This window comes from Ammodytes marinus (genome assembly GCF_949987685.1).
Source record: "Ammodytes marinus genome assembly, chromosome: 6".
Classification (NCBI taxonomy): Eukaryota; Metazoa; Chordata; class Actinopteri; order Uranoscopiformes; family Ammodytidae; genus Ammodytes; species Ammodytes marinus.
Window position 1 is genome coordinate 26,083,810 of NC_137235.1, and position 19,852 is coordinate 26,103,661.

Sequence of the window (19,852 nt, forward strand, 5' to 3'; positions counted from 1 at the left end):
CACCACGCGGTGACATTTAGTGTCTGCTACACATCTGTGCATATCATGTTTATGGCCATATCTCTGTTTCCCTATTCAGCTCAGAATTGTTTACAGACTGTTTCAAAGTATATAGTGATATAGTTTCATAGTTTATTTTATGTAAACGTACATGTTTGTATTTATATACTTGTCTAAAAAAATGCTCTGTAAATGAACTAATACGAGTGACAATAAACTAGTTTGTATTGACCAAATACTTTTTTTTTTGTTTTTTTTTATCATATTGAACTGGAATCAAATTTGTTGATGAAGCTGAAAAACCAAATGGCATTATTCTTTTTACAGAAATAATGAGTAGTATTATGATTTATTTATTCCTGGTCCAGTCCTTGTCCCTGAAATATTAACATTATTGATCCTACAACTCAATGGAGATGTCTTTTTTCTCCTTTAAAATGTGTACTTTCTTTCTTTTCCAATATCATTAAGCTGGTCCCAAAGAAGATTGCGATCATGTTATTATTGGAATCAACTGTGTCACCTTATGGAAATTAGTAGTAGTATGAGCATACTAACAAATAGTGGGTATTTTACTTAACTTCAACCCAGTGAGATGATTAAACAGATCAGCACACGGATATTTAATTATTGAAGACTTTCTTGGAGCCATGTACATTATGTTTAATTGTACTTTCCCAAAGAAAATGTTGTCATTTTTGAACGTTCAGCTGTCCTGTTGCTGCCTTGTGGCCTGAAAACTGGATAACTCCATGGCCATTGATTATCTGTAATTTAGGGTTTTAACCACAGCATGAAGCCGGAAGCATACAGGTTCTTCGTATGTAATACCCAACTTATTCTTTTTCACAGTAACTGAACACATCCTTCATTTCATTGCATGTTGTATTTAATTATCTCTGTAAATGTGAAAGAAATTCAAAACCTGGAACCTTGAGGTGGACTGAGCGATTTCATACTGTAAATACAGACTGCTGAAACTTGAGGGCTTTTATATTTGTAATATCTCTTATCTGTGTGCAAGGTATTTGAAGGCCACTCTTTATTGTTTGGAGGAGGAGATACCCTGGATCCAAACATAAAAGATGGGAGGAATAGCCAAAGCTAAAGAATAACCTTTGCTGTAACATTTTTGTTGAAACGTCTTAATACAGTATAGACAAGCTTTGTTTAAATTGTGAAAAGGCTGGCATATTATTCAAATCCATGATATTCAACATTGAGTCTAAACTTTCTGTTGAGAGCTTTCACAGTGTTGAGTGTTCAGCATGAGTCATACTTTAATATACTGTTAATACAAACAAGAACAAGAAGCGTTTGTAAAATTACTTCAGGCATTGACGAGGAACAACCCACTTATTTGCCCCCAGAGATCAGTGTACTATTCATAAAGAGTACTACTGAGTGTGTGAATGCTGTTTTATAATGTCTTCTGTGATTCTGGAGGAGCTTCATCAAGTCTGAAAAAAATGACCCTGATGATGCCTCAGCTTGGCTTTTAAATAAAGACATGATGAGGCTGTTGAGCACTCCATCAGGGTCAAAAAGAAACAGCTACATTGTCTGAAGTGTTTCTGAACCTTGACCCATGTCTGTGATTACGGCATGTATAACAAGAAGGCGATTCCATTCACTTCTTTCGAGGTCTGTCTCTGAAATTCTATATGGTATTTGTTGAATTGTAAGACCCCTAGCTATTGCACACCCAGAAGAAAATTTGAGCCTTCTTAAATTTATAAAGAAAAATTATTGATTTGCAATTACGAATACTTACAGCAACTGAAGTGTGTGAAGCAGAGACATATGACCTGTCTGAGGAGTGGTGTAGGTGTCGATGGAGCTGCTCCCACACAGTAGCATGCACGGCCAAACTGAGAAACGACCGCCTACCTGTTTGAGTAGGTGGGCAGTAGTGCAGATTCTAGACAGACAGACAGATGGATGCACACTGTAATAGAGAGAGGGTGTGAAAGTGTGTGTTTGGGTGGTTGTGAGTTGTGTGTCTATTTGAGCCCATATCAATATGGCAAGTGTTATCTCACTTTTAGAGATTTATCTTTTCATACAGTGAAGTTAGGGGTCCCTTTGGTCAGGAAATAATGAATGAGGCATGGATTAGGCCAAGATTCACTTCAGTATCCTTCACTGATGAGTCGCTGGCCTAAATGGACCTTCAGGGTAGATTGTAAATGGCTTCCATTTTTTATAGGGATTATATTTAAAGCACTTTGCAGTTTGCCTCTAATTCATCCATTAACACACACACACACACACACACACACACACACACACACACACACACACAATCTAAATCTTTCTAATCAATTTCTAACCAATCCCCTATATTAGCAGTGTGCTTTTGCAGCTCCTGATCACATTAATACTATATATTTTTATTATATATAATAAAAATATATATATAGATATTTTTTGGCATTGTTATGCTTTATTGATAGTGAGAAGAGACAGAGGTGAAATGGGGCAGAGAGGGGAGTGACATGCAGAGAACGACCGCGGGTGGGAATCGAACCCAGGTCTGCTGCTGGGCCCGCTGCTGGGCCCGGCCCGGGGGGACGCCCTACCAACTGAGCTAAGGGCGCCCGACATTAATACTTTTACCATTGTAAGATTTTCATTTTGGTCAAAATAACTGTCTGCTGTTGTTTGAGAAAGGCAGGATATCTGAATAGAGCAGAGGCTAGGCTTTCCTTGGTAGTTGCATCCAAATCAGTCACACAAACAACATGGCTGCATTGTTTCAGGGCAGGAGTTGTGTCAACTAAAAGGGTCCACCAAAATGCCAAACAGTGCATGTGTTGTGCCCTATTGCACTTGAGCTCTGATGTTCGTAACTACAGACAAAAAAAATAACTCAAATTAAATATACTGACTTATGGTCTCTATAGGGCTATATATCAAGCTCTGTGTATATATTACTATATTTTCCATAATGCATCAACAGTTTATTTCATTAAACGTTCCCTGCTTCCAAAATGGCCACTTTGGTCACACTTTAATAGATACATTTGTTCTGTATTTGAGTTCACTCAATGGATCTAATAATTTTTTTCTTCTTTTTGTCTTCTTAATACTTAACAGCAGATGGCGCCACTGTCAGCAATATGTAGGTTTCTACAGTATGCGTGTGGTGTATGGCAGTCTTCACAGTTTGCTAAACTATGGCCGACTGCATCATCAGTCGTCATCATATATATATTCTCTTTCAAGTACTCAAAGCCTTTGTTGTGCATATCCCCATGTTGGCAAATAACATATTGATTGCTCATGCTTTTGAAAACACTTCAGGTTATACCATGTAATAGAGACAAACAGCTTTAAATGGTTTAGAAACAATGTATTGAAAACATTTATTATTTGTTAATGTACTACGGTGCACATAGGTCTATCCAAAAAGGACCCGAGGAGGAGGAAGATAATGGGAGAAGCATCTCCAGCCCTGAAGCATCACTCTGCTGCAAATGTGAAGGCTGCCTGAAGAGGAATGAGTGGGATTTCTGGCAGTAGAGATGCATGAAATAATTTGACAGACTCATCCTCTCTGTGACATTATTATACAGTACTGTCTAAGTGTCCAATGCTGTACATGGTTCTCCCCTCATGCACTCACAACGATGCGTGTGAAGAACTTTTGTTAATGCTAAAATTTAGAACCAACACAAAATCCAGTTTTTGAGGGTATGAATAAGTGCATCAAATGTGACGTCAAGCATAATTGCTCTCAGAATGGGGTTGAAAAGTTCTACCTTCTGAAGGAGAAAGAGTTGTGAACCAACAAATATGTGTATATTGAGACCAGATATAAAAGATTTCGAAAAATTTAAAAAGATTTCACTTATTTCAGAGAGCAAGTTTGTTACAAAAACACAGTTTGAACCTTTGTAAAATAGCACACACATTTGATCGTGGCTTGCAGGTTTTTAAAAAAAAAAGCCAGTCCAACAGGTAATGAGAAGAGACTAAAGATTACCTGGAGTTCGGACCAGCTTGAAGTGTGCGCCGAAAATACATTGACCCTTCCTTTTGCACTTTTGCAGACTTTAACACTTCACTGAATAGCTGTATCTCACACTTCCCTCAAGACTTTCAACGCAGATAATTGTAGTATGAGTTTGTGCTTCGTGTGTGTGTGTGTGTGTGTGTGTGTGTGCGTGTCTCTGTGTGTCACTTGGAGCTGTCTGAAGTTGCAGAACAAGCTTCAAACACAACGTAAGACATACTGTCACCTTGGAAAGCTGTTGGAGGAGGAGAATGTGTTAAGGAGCAGTTCCTGGTTTTTCTCAAGAGCAATTTTTTCATTTGAAGCTGTGTGTCAGTCTCAGATTAGCTCTGTTATGGTCTGCATTAAGCAGAACAAATATCTGGAACTGTAGCTGATATTTTGTTTGTCTGTCTGAAGATATTTGCTGGGCAGGTAGTGTAGGTTTATCAGAGTTTTTCTGACAAAGTTGAAGAGGGTGGCGTTCTCTGTAGGTTGATCACCACTATTGAAACCTTTATATTGTTATTTCATCCACTGTCAATGCCCAGAAAACAAAGTCAAGAATACAGTAAAGCGTAGGAAAAACTATATTTTTGAAAATATCAAGAAGTCCTATAGGAACCTATATGCTATTGTATTTATTGTTTTAAATTGATAAGTGCATCACTTCTTATGTGGTTGGATGTGGTCAAAAGAGTGTCTATCAAATGAATTGAGTGTGATTCATTGCACCAGTAGTACAGGGTGAATAATTGTATTTACAATCACCATTATGATGTGTCAACGTGGATAATATTAAAAATGTGTTCATTACAATCTAAAATAAGAAAAGAAAAACACATTGTAATTGCATCACAAGCAGCCTCCTCCCATGTGTTGAATGGTTGCTAATACATGTACAGGGTTGTTCATACATTTAGCCTTTATGCAGAATTTAGTATACTGTATATACTGTATATACACTTAGTGCAATTTCATTTGGGTGCATTGCGCTGGCCATTGTTAGTACACAAGAAATATCTTACTTTGTCTGTTTTTCTTTTAGCTATTGGTTGACTTCTAGCAGCAGTTCAGAGCAGAAAGGACGGGGCCTGGTACTAGAGGACACATTTAAAGCAAGCTCAAGTACAAGTGTCTGAAAATTCATTAATTAGTCAGTGAAGCAATTAATCACAGTATGACATAATCTGTCTCTTTCTACATATGGATGAGCTGAAAATGATTGTCATTCTTTAGAAGTGAGTTGTTCCACTAACATAGTAATTGTTACAGTGTATACTCATATCAATGGGAATGTCTGTCTCCATTGGACCAAGCTGGTTTCACAATACCAAGACAGTCAGCCCCAGAAATCTGCTGCAGGACAAGATGGCCAAACTGCTTGATGTAACTTAAAAGGGATTGTTCATCACAAAATTGGGCATTTCAAGCTTTAGCTAGTAGCGATTCTGTGTGTGTGTGTGTGTGTGTGTGTGTGTGTGTGTGTGTGTGTGTGTGTGTGTGTGTGTGTGTGTGTGTGAGTGTGCGTGTGCATGTGTGTGTGTGTGTGTGAATGTGGGTTGTATAATTTATTTGTAATCAAAACACTGACAATGCAAGATTATCAGAACCAGACAATGGAGAGCAAGCCTTGCCAAACCTACAGACCTCAGAACTGACAAACTACATCTCACAGATCCAATTCTGCTCTATGTTACAGTTCTCATCATTCCACTCGCCATTCCCCGTCGCGCGGTGCCAAAACTCCACGCAGTCCTGGTTCCTCCCGTCATAGCTGTTGGGTTGGTCTTTACCCCAGTACCTGCAGTAAGGGGAAAGATAATGACAAATAAGAATTAATGTTGCTCTATCCTTAAGTGAACATAAGCCAGGCAATTTATTTTAGAAATAAAGAGATTTGAGATTGGTTACTTACGTTGTGGTCAGTGGTGTCCCATCTACCCATGTCCACTGCCCTTCTACTCCTTCATCAGACAATCCAATCCACACTTCTTTGTCACTTGAATACAAGCTGTTGATGAAGGTCTATGACAGAAAAGACATACAATTCAAACATGTGGCAGATGCACATAAAGTTACAAATCAAGCTACGTTTAACATAATTCGCTTGTCGTACTCTGAACAATGAATTGGTTGTAACCGAACAAAAGGGTGAAGTTACATCAATAAGCAATTGGATACAGAAAGAGCTTGTGAACACAGTGGAGCATGTATCAGCTAAAGAGCAGATGTTTCACTTGTGAGTTGGTGGAGACCAAACATGGAGGGAATATTGGACGTGTATTTTTGGGGTTGCCAAGGACTGTGTGTCGCTGTGTTTGAATTGTTCCCAAGTACGTTTGCAATATAAATGTTCTAAGGTTAGATCAATGTTGCTTTTACTGCTTATTCCAACTGCTCCAAGTATCCCAAAGAAATCAATGAATGCAGCTTTGAATACAAGTAGTGTACCTTTAAAGTAAAGAAAGTATTTTTCTTATCAAATTAAAAGGTGGGGTGAAACTATTCTGTTCTTTTTCAAATGGCATAGACCGTTACAAAAACTAGATGTCCACAGAAAGGTCAGCTGAAATGTAAAATGTTGATTTTTTTAAAAATAATGGATTATGTAAAACCTGCAAAATGATAACGGGCCCTGAATGCAAATGCATGTTCTTCACATTACTTGCAGTTTGTTCGATTTTTAGCTTATCCTATTTCATCTCAAATGTTCCTATATACTGTGTGTATATATAGACAAAAGCACATTAACAAACCAGTGTCTCTGGGTTCTTTATGGTTGCCAGGTCTCCTCCTTTGCCTTGACAGAATGCTCTGCTCAGACTCCAGGTTTTCTTGCCAACAGAAGAGTAGTAGCAACTGATCTGAAATTTCGTCCAGCTACTGGGGCATCTCTTAACTGAAAACACAAGATATTTATTGATCAGTTACCAAACATTGAGGCAAAATTGCAAGAATCACGTTAGACTGTATTATTATTTATTTATTTTAATAATCCAAGAGGAAAGTTTTATTTGTAATCCCATTTGGAACACATACAGTACATTGTAAACACATGGCTTTTACCATGCACATTTTTGTATGTTCTAACCAGGTTAAAGTAAAATACATTTTTAAATTTCATATAAAATCAATTCAGTAAATTCTAAATTATCCAGCTATGTGGATGTTGATAGCTCCTGCTCATTTTGTGGACGCGCTGATTAAACATTTAGCCATCTCTCATTTCAATGTGAATCTAAGTGATGATGAGGGAGATTGTCTCTCGACTCTTTGTCCTTACCTTGAATCGTTCCGTTCAGCCTCTCGAGCACCACTTGTAGCTGGTCTCTCTCGGCAGTCAGGTTGTGATTTTTGGTATTCAACAGATCTCTGTCCACGGTTACATTTTTGCAACTTCTTTCAAGACCGTTTTTTTCCTGGACCAAGGAGGTATAAGAAGCCTGCAATCCATCCATGGCGTTTCTAAGTAGGTTGTTAGTGTCCTGCATAGTGACTAGTTCTCTCGTTAGGTTCTGGTGACTGCCCGCTATCTTGTCTTTCTCAGTGGAAGAGAAGTTGTATCTGTCCTGCAAACGCTCTACATCCTTGATCATCGTGTTGTAACTGGCTTGCATCTGGTCTCTTGATCTGGTAACGTTGTTGAATTTATTCTGTAAATTGTTCCTGTCTTTGGTCACTGTGTCCAAATCGGCCTGTAACTCATTTTTTCGATTGATCGCTGAATCGCGCTGTTTTTGTAACAAGCCTTGGGCTACCGACAGGTCAGTATTAATGGTCTGAAACTTGTCCCTACTGGCTACCAGCTGTTCTGTCTGTTTGCTTAAAGCAGTGTAATTGGCCTGCAACTGGCTTTGGCTACGTTTAAGTGTATCTCTTTTTTCAGTCAGTAAGTTGTTGTTGGCCTGTAGCTGGGCTGTCTTTGTCAATAAGTAACTGTTCATTTGCAGTAATTTAATACGCTCGTCGATAAGGTTACTTTTCTTCATTTGCAATGCCTTCAGGTTCTCGTTTAGGGTCTCCTTCTCTTTTCTCATGGCTTGTAGGTCGTTCTGGTAGTTTTGCTCTACTTTCCGGTCTGCCCAGACACAAAAAGATATGACTAAATCAGTGAGAACACCAAAAGCAACTTCTCTAAAAGATGTGAATATTTGACAAGGACAACAAAAAAGTCGACTCACGGTGGACACTCTGACCAATGACCACGGCCAACAGGATAACACACAGCAGTCCGAGGCAAGCTGTAGCGACCCGGAAAGGGCTGTTCCTCAAGGCATAAACTGAACGACAGTAAGAGTGGAAAACTATTAAACATGAGGAAACCAGCATTGCTTTCTCCTCATCACAAGATCAGAACATCAGAAACGAATTGCATGCACAGCTTTTCTCAGCTTCAGTAAGTTCCAAAGGTGCAGCAGGAAAAAGTTTAAGGGTGGGAACTTCATGGTAAATCTTTTCTGCAGTGATCAGCTGTCATCCTTTCTATTTATGATTTCTGTTCTGTTCATGATAATGGTTAGATTGAACTAAAGTTTGGATGTTTTGCTTTTTTTTTACCTGACGAAAGCTTGCTGTCTTCCATGGTGAGCCTCTCGAAGCCAATTTTACTTTTGTCCGTGTCCATATTTGTCACTGTAGAGGAGCTGTGCTCGACAGCCACCTTGTTATCTGCTTCATGGATCTTTGTCTTACCAGCAGGAAAAGAGTAGCATTAACTTTGTGCATAACATCTGCCTTTTTAAGTAATGATACTAGAAGAAGCCTTCTCCTTTAAATTATTTCTATTCATGTTTCCCTTAGTTCTCCCCAGTAAGTTCCCATCTTGACATGAAGAAAACACTGTAGACCTTGTTTTACCTTCTAAAACATCTGCATTTGTGTAGTGCCACACTGTATAACAATATCATGAATGTTAGATATAAAAACAAAGTGAACCTTACCTCTGCTTGTAGATATGATAACACAGTCGAATATGAAGGAATTATGTTTTCAGCAATTTCATAGAGCAGAATCGTAACCTATTGATTTCTTGTAAATTCCCCTGGCAAAAAGCAGCCCACTTGTTTTTCACCATATGCCACACTAACTCTAAATCTGTGTATGGTGTTCTTTACACTTGTGGCCTGTGGCGAACGTATTGAGGGTTGGTCAGTAGGTGGAGCGAGTACACCCCTACTTCCCCTTTCTCTTGAGTTTCTCAAAAAACTCTGAATGAGTGGTGTGAGGTTGATGATATTTACTGATCACAACACTGGCTATTAGGGCACATTTACAACGTTACAGCAGCAAAAAGGATAGTGCAACAGAGTAAAAGGCATAATAAAATAGGTAAACAAATATACTAACAACTGACATCCTGATATAATAAATAGGGAGAGATAAAATAGAAAATGCACTGCATAGTTTAGTGTATTAAAAGACAATGTGTATTGGCATTGCATTGCTTTTGCACATGAGCAGCTGTAATATTGGACAAGGTGACAATCAGCGACGTTGTGTGTTCTCCTGGGAGCCATATTGGTTATACAGCCTGACAGTTGTGACGTGCGGTACCTTTCCGAAGCACACCATGGGTGAAGCAGCCTGTCACTGAAGGAGCTGCCAAGCCCTGTTAAGAGTGTCAGGGTTTACAGTTTGAGAAACTCAGTGCTGTCTTGGTGGGTAAGACGTTCTCCACACAGAAGTTGACATCATCCCTAATGCTGTCAATGTCCTCCCCATGAGCATCCAAAAGTACTTCCCACACAGTTGAGTCAAAACAGAGCCTTCAGAGCCTCCATCTTTGTGACCACAGGCTGCCTTTGTACAGGTTGTTGTACACCGCAGCCTTTGCTGTCATCATTATCAAATAAATAAATGAAAATAGTTGTTGTTCTCATTCGTTTTTTCATCATAAACCAGACAGGATGAACATATTAGTGGAATCCGTTTGTGTGTCTGCCTCTTCTTAGGTCTTGAGGGCATGTAGACCCCTGTTTATATTTCTTACAGTGCCATTCGCTAAATCTCATCTCTTCACCCTCTGTCTGAAACGCTCCGTTTTAGAGCCTGTCTCTTTCTGCGCCAAAAAATCTAGTCTTCTCTGATTGTCCCTGAATATAACTGCTGGTTTGATTCTAACTAGATTCAAGGAAATCAAGTGAGGTTGATAATGAGGCATCAGTAATCTTCTGACTGGGGTTTTTGAGAAAGGTTTTTAGAAAGGTGGAGGTGCAAACTCTCATTCTTTAGGAATCTCTGACACATTTGGAACCCAGATTAATATTGGAAGAAAGAAAATTTCATAATAGGCATACCCAGCAGATTCAACTGGTGTTCAATGAGCTCTACATGGAGCAGCAGTTATTTTGCCAATTTCACAATGAGCGTGATGAATGGGTATGAGGAAGAACAGATTTCACAAAACTGCTGAACATGTAGTTTTCATATCACCATGCTGGCAAAAAAAAGCCTGCGTCTGGTCGATTACTCAAGTCTTGTTACATAATATTTTTCTGATTCAGCAAAAAAAGAAAAAAAAAAGAGCGCTGGGCAAGGCAACTGTGTGGACACCCCCTGAATCCAATTGGTCATAATAAAGACAGTAAATGCACTGAAGATGCTTTTTTTCATCATATTCATCTGAACTTGGTTAGGCATTCTCATTCCAGTAAATCCATTCAGGTTTACTGTAGTAGGTGACACACTGTTTCACAGAATGCTGTTCATTGTTGTTCTGGAGTACAGGAAGTTGTTTAGCCGTAGTAATTTTCTACAGTCAAGAGCCTCATCCTCAAAAGCATTTCTATTTATCCTAACTAATATGCCAATGCCCTTTGTGCGATTGTCTGTGCGCTCTTGTAGTGGTAAAAAGCAACAATGATACGTTTGTAGAAGCAAAAGGTTTATTTTCAATCAATAGCAAGAAACTCCGCGGAGTGGTCACTAGTTCCAACACAGGTAAGTATGTTACAAGGAGTGACAACCTTTCCTTAAATCGTCACATATTTAAGGAACATTTACTCCCCAGGGGGGGAGGCGTCTAACCGTGGGTTTGGAGGAGAGACAGGCTGAGGCAGACAGTTCTAATATACATACATTGTTATTGTAAAACATGGGAGGGGTCAGGTTGATCTGAGTAGGAGGAACAAGCAAGGGTGGGGGAGGTAGGAGACAGGTAGACAGGTAAACTGGGTGGGGGAAGAGGAGGGGGAGACAGGTTGGGAGGCAGACAGGTTGAGATATACATTCATATTATAATCGTGGGTGGGGCAGGCTGACCCAGAACAGCAGGAGGATGTCTGCAGGAACATTGTCCTCTTTCAAATGTATAGTCAGGCTGGCTAATCTCCCTCCACACTCTCATATGGGTAACTAATTATGATATTAATAACTCATCAAACCATTTTCTCCAAATTAGGTAACTGGCCTTTTAAATTCAATTCAATTAAATAGCTTATAAGTTCCAACATTAAACGTAGCCTTGTCTTCTGTATGTTCATTCCAAATTAACCCTGTCTAACAGTACGTGTTACCACATATTCATGTTCTTCTGCATCTAGTTATATGTTAAAACTCTCCACAGAGGGACAAGCATCAGGACATAATTTAGCCAAACTGAATAGTAAACTGTTCTAGTTCACTACCCCATAGCCGTTAGATAACACAGAAGAAATGTTTACAGGTGGAAATGTACAGGTATGTAAGTTTATTTTAATGTAATAAGGACATGTGTAGGATACTTGAAACAATATCTTTAATACACTCACCCACTGCTGCTGAGATCGCTTGATTTTCAAATCAAATTGAACTTTAAATAGCACTAGAAACACAAAAGGAAGCTCAAATTGATGTACATAATACAAACAGCAGTAACTGAGCACTTATAAACACGTTATACAACACTAGATAACATGAAATCAATACATCAGGAATCGAATAAACAGGAACTGAGGAAACACTATCATAGAAAGCCTTTAGTTAACTAAAAGAGGAAGTGAGTCCTGACAGAGCTGGGATCAGCAGCTGCACTCTTCTATTATCTCTGCTCAGCAGATGTGTTTTTTAATAGCGGTTGATAACATGAGCCTTAGTGCACACAGAAGATGAGCACATAGAAATGACCACAACATGGACTGTACAGAAAGCATTGTTCACTTTTGAGATAGAAAATGGTTCATTTGAATGTTACACTGATCAATTACAGAGTAAAGGGCTTAAAACAGAAAGGCTTGTTTGAGATGTTCATGCAGATGAGACATTCATTCTCAAAATAATTCACTTCTTTAAAGTGGCAACGAGGAACTTTCAGTTGGTGTTATACTTGGACAAAAGTGTTTTCACGATGCCAGCTGTTGTTCTTGGGTGAGCTTACCCAGACTAAAGCGTTAAAAATAAGTATATAAAAACAGCATTATTTGCACTGATGGTCTCATTTGCTGTTAAATATAATGTATTATCATCAGAGGAAAAATGAGACGGTTTCACAAGCATTTAAAAGTTCCTTGTTGCTACTTTAAAGTGGAACTTTACCCATCAAATATTTTAAATGTCAGGGTATTCCTCAGGAGTACAGTTACTGTGATGCCCTATGTGGTTCTGAAATGAGCTTTCCAAAATTAAAAAAATAAATTAACCCAGATGATGATTTAGGAGATAGACAAGTCCTAAAAAAATTATAGTGTTATGGGACATGAAGGATCTAGTACAGCAGATAAATAGAAAAACAGTAACATAGCAAAAGCACATACAGAGACAATCAAAGACAAATGTCAGTAACACTTTACAATTAATACAGTACATTAATTAACTGTTATTTAATGCTTACTTAATGCTTAATAACTTTTTTTTTTAAATATTCTTTTGGCATTTTTATGCTTTATTGATAGTGTAGAGACAGAGTTGAAATAGAGCAGAGAGGGGAGTGACATGCAGAGAACGACCGCGGGCTGGAATCGAACCCGGTTCCGCTGCTGGCCGAGGCCCATGGGGGGGACGCCCTACCAACTGAGCTAAGGGCGCCCCATGCTTAATAACTATTAACAAAGCATTAACTAACTGTTATTAACTGCTTAGTTAGTGCCTAATAAGCATTCATTAAGCATGAATTAACCGTTATGCTAAGTTAATGCTTAACTAAGTATAAGTTACCTAAACATAGTTCATTCCTATCCTAACCAACCATTAACTAATCGTTAATAACAAAGTTAATGCTTATGGCATTAACTAAGCATTAAATAACAGTTAGTTAATGTACCCTTATTGTAAAGTGTTACCCAAATGTCAATACATAACTGAGCTACCTGCAGGTGTAGCCACAGACATATGCTGTATATTTATATTTAACACATAGAGTGTGTCATGCACATTGGGTTATACAAAAGGCATTTCAAACTTATACTTACATAATAATCTTTATATAATTCTAATTAAAAGGGTACTGCAATTCAGTGTTCTGTTTTTCTATACATTCACACACACACTGATCGTCTGTCAGAACTGTGCATTTCAAATGAAAATTCCATGTGGAAATGCTTATAACTAAAAATATGTTTTTTACACCTGACCCATAAGACTGTGTTCTGATGTAGCAAACCTGTAATATTTTTCTCGCATTGTGTTCAGTTTAGTCGTCTGCAACTTTAATTCAGTGTCCCTCTGAAGCGATCTGGCTATGTTTCACACTGAGGCTGTAGTGATGATGGCGGACCCTGTAGAAAATCCATTCCAGCCAGGACACCTTGGCACCCGGTGTGACGTGCCCGTTGGTGACCCCCACACAACGGAAGCCCAGACCCTGGTAGAGCTGGTGGGCTCCAGGTTTGTACGTTGTGGTTCCCAAGACAACATAGGAGTATCTATGAGTGACAGCAAACTCCAGAACCTTTCGTCCCAGTGCATCGCCGACTCGGCGCCGCCGAAATTCCCGGTCAACACACATCCTCTTCAGCTCGATAGCGCCCCCCGACTTCTGCTGGTTGACTGCTGCTACCACACCCACCACTTGACCCTCCAGCTCTGCTACCCACAGACAGGAACCTAAAGGTGGAGGGCAAGTACACAGCATGAATAAAGGATTGTGAAAATGCAGTGAAAGACTTTATTAAATTGCATCATCAAAGAAGAGGCACAATATCCTATTCCAGTCCACGCTTTATCTAAAATTACTTTAAGTTGGTCAATGGCACAGGGATTATCGCTAAGTGAGTGACAATGAGTTGATTAAATTGGTTTCTATTTATACAATGATCAGCACTAATTGCTTGTCCATCATGTGACACTGCTTTGCATCCTCTGGACAGAAAAGTCTTATTAAGCTTTTGAGTTACATCAGCAACTTGGCTGACTCCCTGTGATGTATTGTGTTGCTTTAATCATGTGTATGATCCCATGTTGTAGTTTTTTCATTATTCATTTGCAAACTTCAGGCATTGAATGTGTGACAATGTTTTTACAGAACTGAAAAGCCTTCTCGTTCAAAGTTGCAGACAATATGGACAACATCAGACTCTGTCTTAGTTTGAAGTTTTGATCTTATCTTTACATACACTATCTTCAAGTAATGTCTTTTGGCTCACAGGGCTTCCATAACAAACAATTATGGCAGTTAACTAAATTATTTTTGACACAGTAATTTTTTTCCCTCTTGAATGTATTTCAAGGTTATAATGTTGATGAAATAATTATTCTATACAGATTATGATACAAAAGTTTGATATTTTCAATTAATACATGTGTTTTGCAATATTACAGTTTTTGCCTAATGCTTAAACACTAAAAGTGGTTGCTATGCCCAAAGCATCACAACCTCTAACTTTGGTGACCATGCCCTAAACACAAGCACCAACCCTACAAACACAATAGGTGCTTGGCACTGTGTTGGAAATTCTCCAACACACTTCTTGCAAAACACTACTTCACATAAGACACATTGTTCAAAAATCAAATCTCCTGCAATCATTGGGAAAACACATCTATTTAAAATACAAAACACAACTAAAATTGGAAAAGCACACAGACTCACACACGTGAAAAATAAAAAATAAAGCTAATATAATACCAAGTGTGAGCCTTAGCATTACAAATAGACCTCAGGTGAGCTCAGCTCCTTTGTGAGACAGTAAGAGTCAGGGGAAGAGGACAAGAGAGAGTGGCAGGAGGACGATGACAAAGGAGACAACAGACGGAGACAGGGTCACTATAGTGGACCATGTTATAGATCATTGCCTAATGATATAGGAGCCTGGGCAGAGAGTCCAGCCCAACAACACAATAGCTCCATAATTAGGTAATTTATACTGGATATCAGGAATGTTTTCGCTGTTGCTTCTCAAAGGATGACATTGCATGTGATGTCGATGAGGCGATGTGGCCAGACGCAAACAGGAGGCGGTATCCAAAGGATTCATAATCCACTTGCCCCATTCCTTAAAAACATTTTTTACTGTAATTGTTTCAGAGTTCATAGAGACACAATTAATTGCTTGTTGAACTGCGATACTACCTATTCGTTGTGTTTCTTTTCTTTTGTTGGCCAAAACCATGAAATTGCAATATAAACTTTTTTTCAGAAGCTTTTCTATATATTATTTTCATGTGTCTAATTGAAAATATAGTGGATCGTGATTTTGTTTTCACGTGTCTAGATCAACTGTAGTGCATCAATTTTTCACAAAAAAAAATCTGTATGAGACTTAACCATCCAAAGTACGGAATACAGATGTGTTTTGCATAAAGCCCATCTGTGTGTTGTTGCTGCTAGGAAAGAGTAATTCAAATGTGCATGTGTGTATTGTTTTGATGCTAAAAACAGTTTTAAAATGGGATTGTTAGGTTTTCTTTCAATAGTTTCATTTTGCCGTATAAGTTAGAAGTTTATCTCCATGTGCTCTGTCCTATTCGGCCTGTGTGTTAAGTTTTGACACAGTGGGCCAAAGTCTGCAACATGTGTGTAAGCATTCGTCAAAAACTGTAAATAGATGGCCATGAAAATGTATTGTTTTTACACTGCTTTGTTGTGGAATTGTTTATTACAGTCATAATAATTATGTGTTTATATAAGACTAGTGCCATCTTGACTCTAAATATTCGTAAGGTAATCAACAAAAAGACTGACCTGACCTTATGGTGAAGGTTGTTATGTTCTGAGATACTCAAACTTCGTAAGGAGTGTATGTTTTGACCCAGATGGCTCCTGAGAACTATGTCTGTAAGATAACTAACAATTCTCTGGCTGAGGAGAATCTTGTACGTAGGCTGGAATGTTCGTGCGTAATTAGATTTCCCTATAAACTCTCTGTCTGACCGCCTATCGTTGGTAATTTCACACAATCCCATTGCTTGATTGTTGTCTTGACTCATGTTTGCAAACATTAAAGATCTGTTCTATTTTTGTATTTAAACATTGTGTCACCTCGTATTAATTGACTAAATTCTCATCTTTTAAAGGTTGATATTTCAATTCCACGACAGCTTTAAGCTGGCCATCATTCATTAGAACCAAAGTCAAACAGCTCCGGGGGTCTGGCTGTGCAGGATTAGAAAAACACTTGTGTTGTGTGGAGAGAGCTATGCAAATTCATTTGCAGGCCTAATCGAGGAATAACAGAGGAATTGAGATTTTTCAACATTCAGAAACAGCAGATAGTTGTAACAACATCCAATTACGCAATATATGTATGTATATATATATATATTAGTGGTGGGCCGTTATCGGCGTTAACGTGCTGCGTTAACGCAAAACTGTTATCGGCGATAAAAAAAATATCGCCGTTAATCTCTTATTCCACCTCCTGTTCGGCTCAGGGGAGATGGTTCCCTCCAGGGCCGATGGCTGTTCGCCGTCAGGGTGAACCCCCTTCCGTGTGTTCTCTGGTCGGGTAATAATAGCCGGGGGCCGTTGTTGACACTTGAGGAGCCTTTATTGCAGGAGCGAAGCTTCTCTCACACACCCGCCGCTCTCTCTCTCCATCACTTGCCCACGACACACACCACCTGGCTGCAGGATCGCTAATGTAACACTCAGCGCCAAACCCCCTTCACAAATCTGTCTATTCAATGTTTACTTATGAATGTATCCATGTACGTAACTCTGACATGTACATAACTTAATTTATTGTTAATAATATGGTCTGTTTATAAATTCGGCATATGATTAAAGCATCTAAACGCCCGTAATCATGTTAAACGTTTACTGTTTTTAAGTTATTAATGCCACTCGCTCCCGCAGATACACAGCAGAGGGAGGTCTTATATTCAGCCAATGCTAAAGGGAGTGCTGTATTATGGAACGGCCGCTGTGGTACGAAATTCCAGTCTCAACAATGTTTCCTACACGAAATTATAACTCTAGCGTCTACAGCCCGTTGTTTTCATGTAGTGTAACTTGTGTAATGTGTTACATTATTCAGCTGTTGCCGTGATGTCGGCTAACGCTGATGCTAATGATAACTAGCTCTCCGTCGCACAATAGACTGTAGGTTGGTGTTGCAGCCAGCTGTTAGGTGAAGCGCTGTCCCACAGGTAAAAGCCATGGACCTATAAAGCCTGTCCAATATTCACTCTAGTCCAGCTTCTTGAAAAGTTTATAAGGACTTTATTATTTATGTAAAAATAATATTTAATGTTTCACTTGAAGCACAAAAGTAATGGCTTTATTTTCTTATATAGCCTAGCTACCCAACAAATTAGTTTTTTCGTTTTTTTTAAGCACAAAAAACAGTGCAATGTTGTGATTTTTAGCCTTATATCTGATTAAATTGTTAGAATATTATTTGTTCGCAATAATTAGACACTCGTTCTGATGACGAAATGAAAGCCACCTGGCTTGAGAAACACGTTCTCAAAGACTTACTTTGAGTCATTATTTAGGGAGCACACACATATTATGAATGAATTCAAATGAGCCATTTTAATCTAGATTAATCTAGATTAATTCCAAAATTAATCTAGATTAATCTAGATTAAAAAAAATAATCTATGCCCACCTCTAATATATATATATAATACCTGGTGATTTCATGTAAAAACCTTCGATGTCTGCCATGTCTCTGCTCATAGCTTGCTTCAGGTAACCATGGATGACACGTCTGCTGTAGAAGTAGCGCCCACACAGCACAATGGCAGGGAGGAGTCCTATCACCCACCAACACATGCTGATGACAAGAGATACAACTGGCCGGAGGAAAGATGAGTGAATGTGAGAAAAAAGCAGTTCAAAAGGCCTTTATAATGAAGCCCTTTCTCCAAGGCTACAGAACAATGCTGAGGGTGCACAGGGTTATAACAGCAGCCACACATCAACAAACACAATGTCAAATGTACTTGAATGTTACACTATGAATTACATTGAAAGTATCAAAAATCTGGTTATAATCGGTGTGCTTGCAATTACATGTTAAAACTTTTTTTCTTCTACACCGCAGAAGCAATCAGAAAAACCTGTAATTTAACATCCTTCTAAAAATTCTGACATATTATCTTAAATCTGCTGAACTCTACCTGTGACTGTTTTAATCAGGCTATATTGTACTTTCACCCATTTCATTTTAATTGCAGCCATTTTACATCACTGTCTAAATGTTTCAATTCTTTTTGTCTCTTAATCATCTTGTTGCGTATTTGATGTATTTACATTGTACATTGTGTTCGTATTGTTGTTTTTGCTTTACATATGTTTGACTCGACATCATTGAAAATGTCCCCTCAATTGATCTCTTGGGTATAAATAAAGATGAAATGAAAATGAAAATGAAATGTATATATATAGTGATCTTACCTGTGATAGTGGCGTAGAGCAGGAGACTCTCAGGGTGATGCCTCAAGCCCCTGAAGGCCGTGTCTGGTACCATCTCCATTAGCCCTTCATAAAAGATCCGCTGTACCTCCGGTTGGTCTGCCGGCTCAAACTCACGCACAACAATAGTTTGAAGTGCATTTGGAGATGTTGGCCCTGCGCCATGTTTTTGGATATCCTTTTTCTGTGCTTTGTCCTCCATGTCAAGCTTCTTCCTTTTTTAAATTTGGTGGTTAGGCTGTAGAGGATGCAGGTGTGGGAAGTAGTGGCTAAAGTCCAATCAACGACAACTTATTTTGGCTATAATGATGTCTGTTGTATACCATTGTGGGAGTGCCAGTCAAACAGATCTTAAAGGTGAAGTCTTGGTTGAGCTCCCTGCGGCAGCATTCTTCTGTGAATGTCTCTATACTGTAGCCTGGCTCCGCCCGCCTACCTACTTCCGCTCAATTTTTATTTCCCTTCAGTAGTCAGTCTGGGGCTGGGGTGTGTTCAGGGAATCCTGCTCGTCCAGATTTTTGGTTATCCAATCAGCAAACAGAGCGAGTGGCTGAAAACGATGACATCGAAGTCTCGCTCCAGTTTCTGTTGAATGCTGCGTTTCTTTATACTCGGAACTCGGAAATTTCCGACTTGGTAGTTCCGACCTGTCTGTGTTCCAGTGCATCTGCTCGCGAAAGTATGGACGCCTAAAACCTTTCTCATCCAAATAACTAAACGTTAGGCTCTAGCAAGTTACCGTTGCCAGGTACCGGTAGATCCATAGACTACAATATGTAGTGAAGTCGGAAATTTCCGAGTTCCCTGTACAACTGGAACGCACCGTCAGAAGCCGGCTCATGACATACGTCACGCTAAAACGTTATGCGATTGATTGGCTGATCCATAGTGGCACTGAGCAGATTCAACAGTTTTAGACTTCAACAGACACCCGCCTCCAAGTGAGTGAACGTTTGCCCATGACAGCAGTTCCAGACCTTCTGTACAAATGAAATAAAGTACGATGGTCTGGTTGGACCAGGCTATCCATACTGTACATCATCACATCTGTTCTGGGGGAATGTGTTCCCTCCCAAGCC

General features: G+C 39.1%; 2 protein-coding genes across 2 annotated transcripts; both read right to left on the minus strand.

The window, feature by feature from the left end:
• Positions 1 to 5,450: 5,450 nt before the first annotated feature.
• Positions 5,451 to 9,103, minus strand: LOC307252101 (uncharacterized protein). The gene is made up of 7 exons (XM_080029671.1): positions 8,941 to 9,103; positions 8,558 to 8,687; positions 8,182 to 8,280; positions 7,284 to 8,078; positions 6,757 to 6,899; positions 5,916 to 6,025; positions 5,451 to 5,801 (listed from the first exon to the last, which is right to left on the minus strand). The coding sequence occupies exons 2-7, from the start codon at positions 8,622 to 8,624 to the stop codon at positions 5,663 to 5,665; spliced, it is 1,353 nt and encodes a 450-aa protein (XP_079885797.1). The 5' UTR covers positions 8,625 to 8,687; positions 8,941 to 9,103; the 3' UTR covers positions 5,451 to 5,662.
• A 4,456-nt stretch (positions 9,104 to 13,559) lies between these two features.
• Positions 13,560 to 18,975, minus strand: LOC307251504 (N-acetylaspartate synthetase-like; the record flags this gene model as incomplete). Its single annotated transcript, XM_080028872.1, has 3 exons — positions 13,560 to 14,017; positions 17,987 to 18,151; positions 18,756 to 18,975. 3 exons carry the CDS (start codon positions 18,973 to 18,975, stop codon positions 13,626 to 13,628), a joined length of 777 nt encoding a protein of 258 aa, XP_079884998.1. The 3' UTR covers positions 13,560 to 13,625.
• Between the last annotated feature and the right edge of the window lie 877 nt (positions 18,976 to 19,852).

Coding starts and splice junctions, on each gene's coding strand:
- LOC307252101 (XM_080029671.1), bottom strand. CDS start 8,624: ATGGACACGGACAAAAGTAAAATTGGCTTCGAGAGGCTCACCATGGAA. Junction 8,281..8,557: donor AGACAGCAAGCTTTCGTCAG/GTAAAAAAAAAG, acceptor ACTGTCGTTCAG/TTTATGCCTTGAGGAACAGC. Junction 5,802..5,915: donor GGGACACCACTGACCACAAC/GTAAGTAACCAA, acceptor CCCTTACTGCAG/GTACTGGGGTAAAGACCAAC.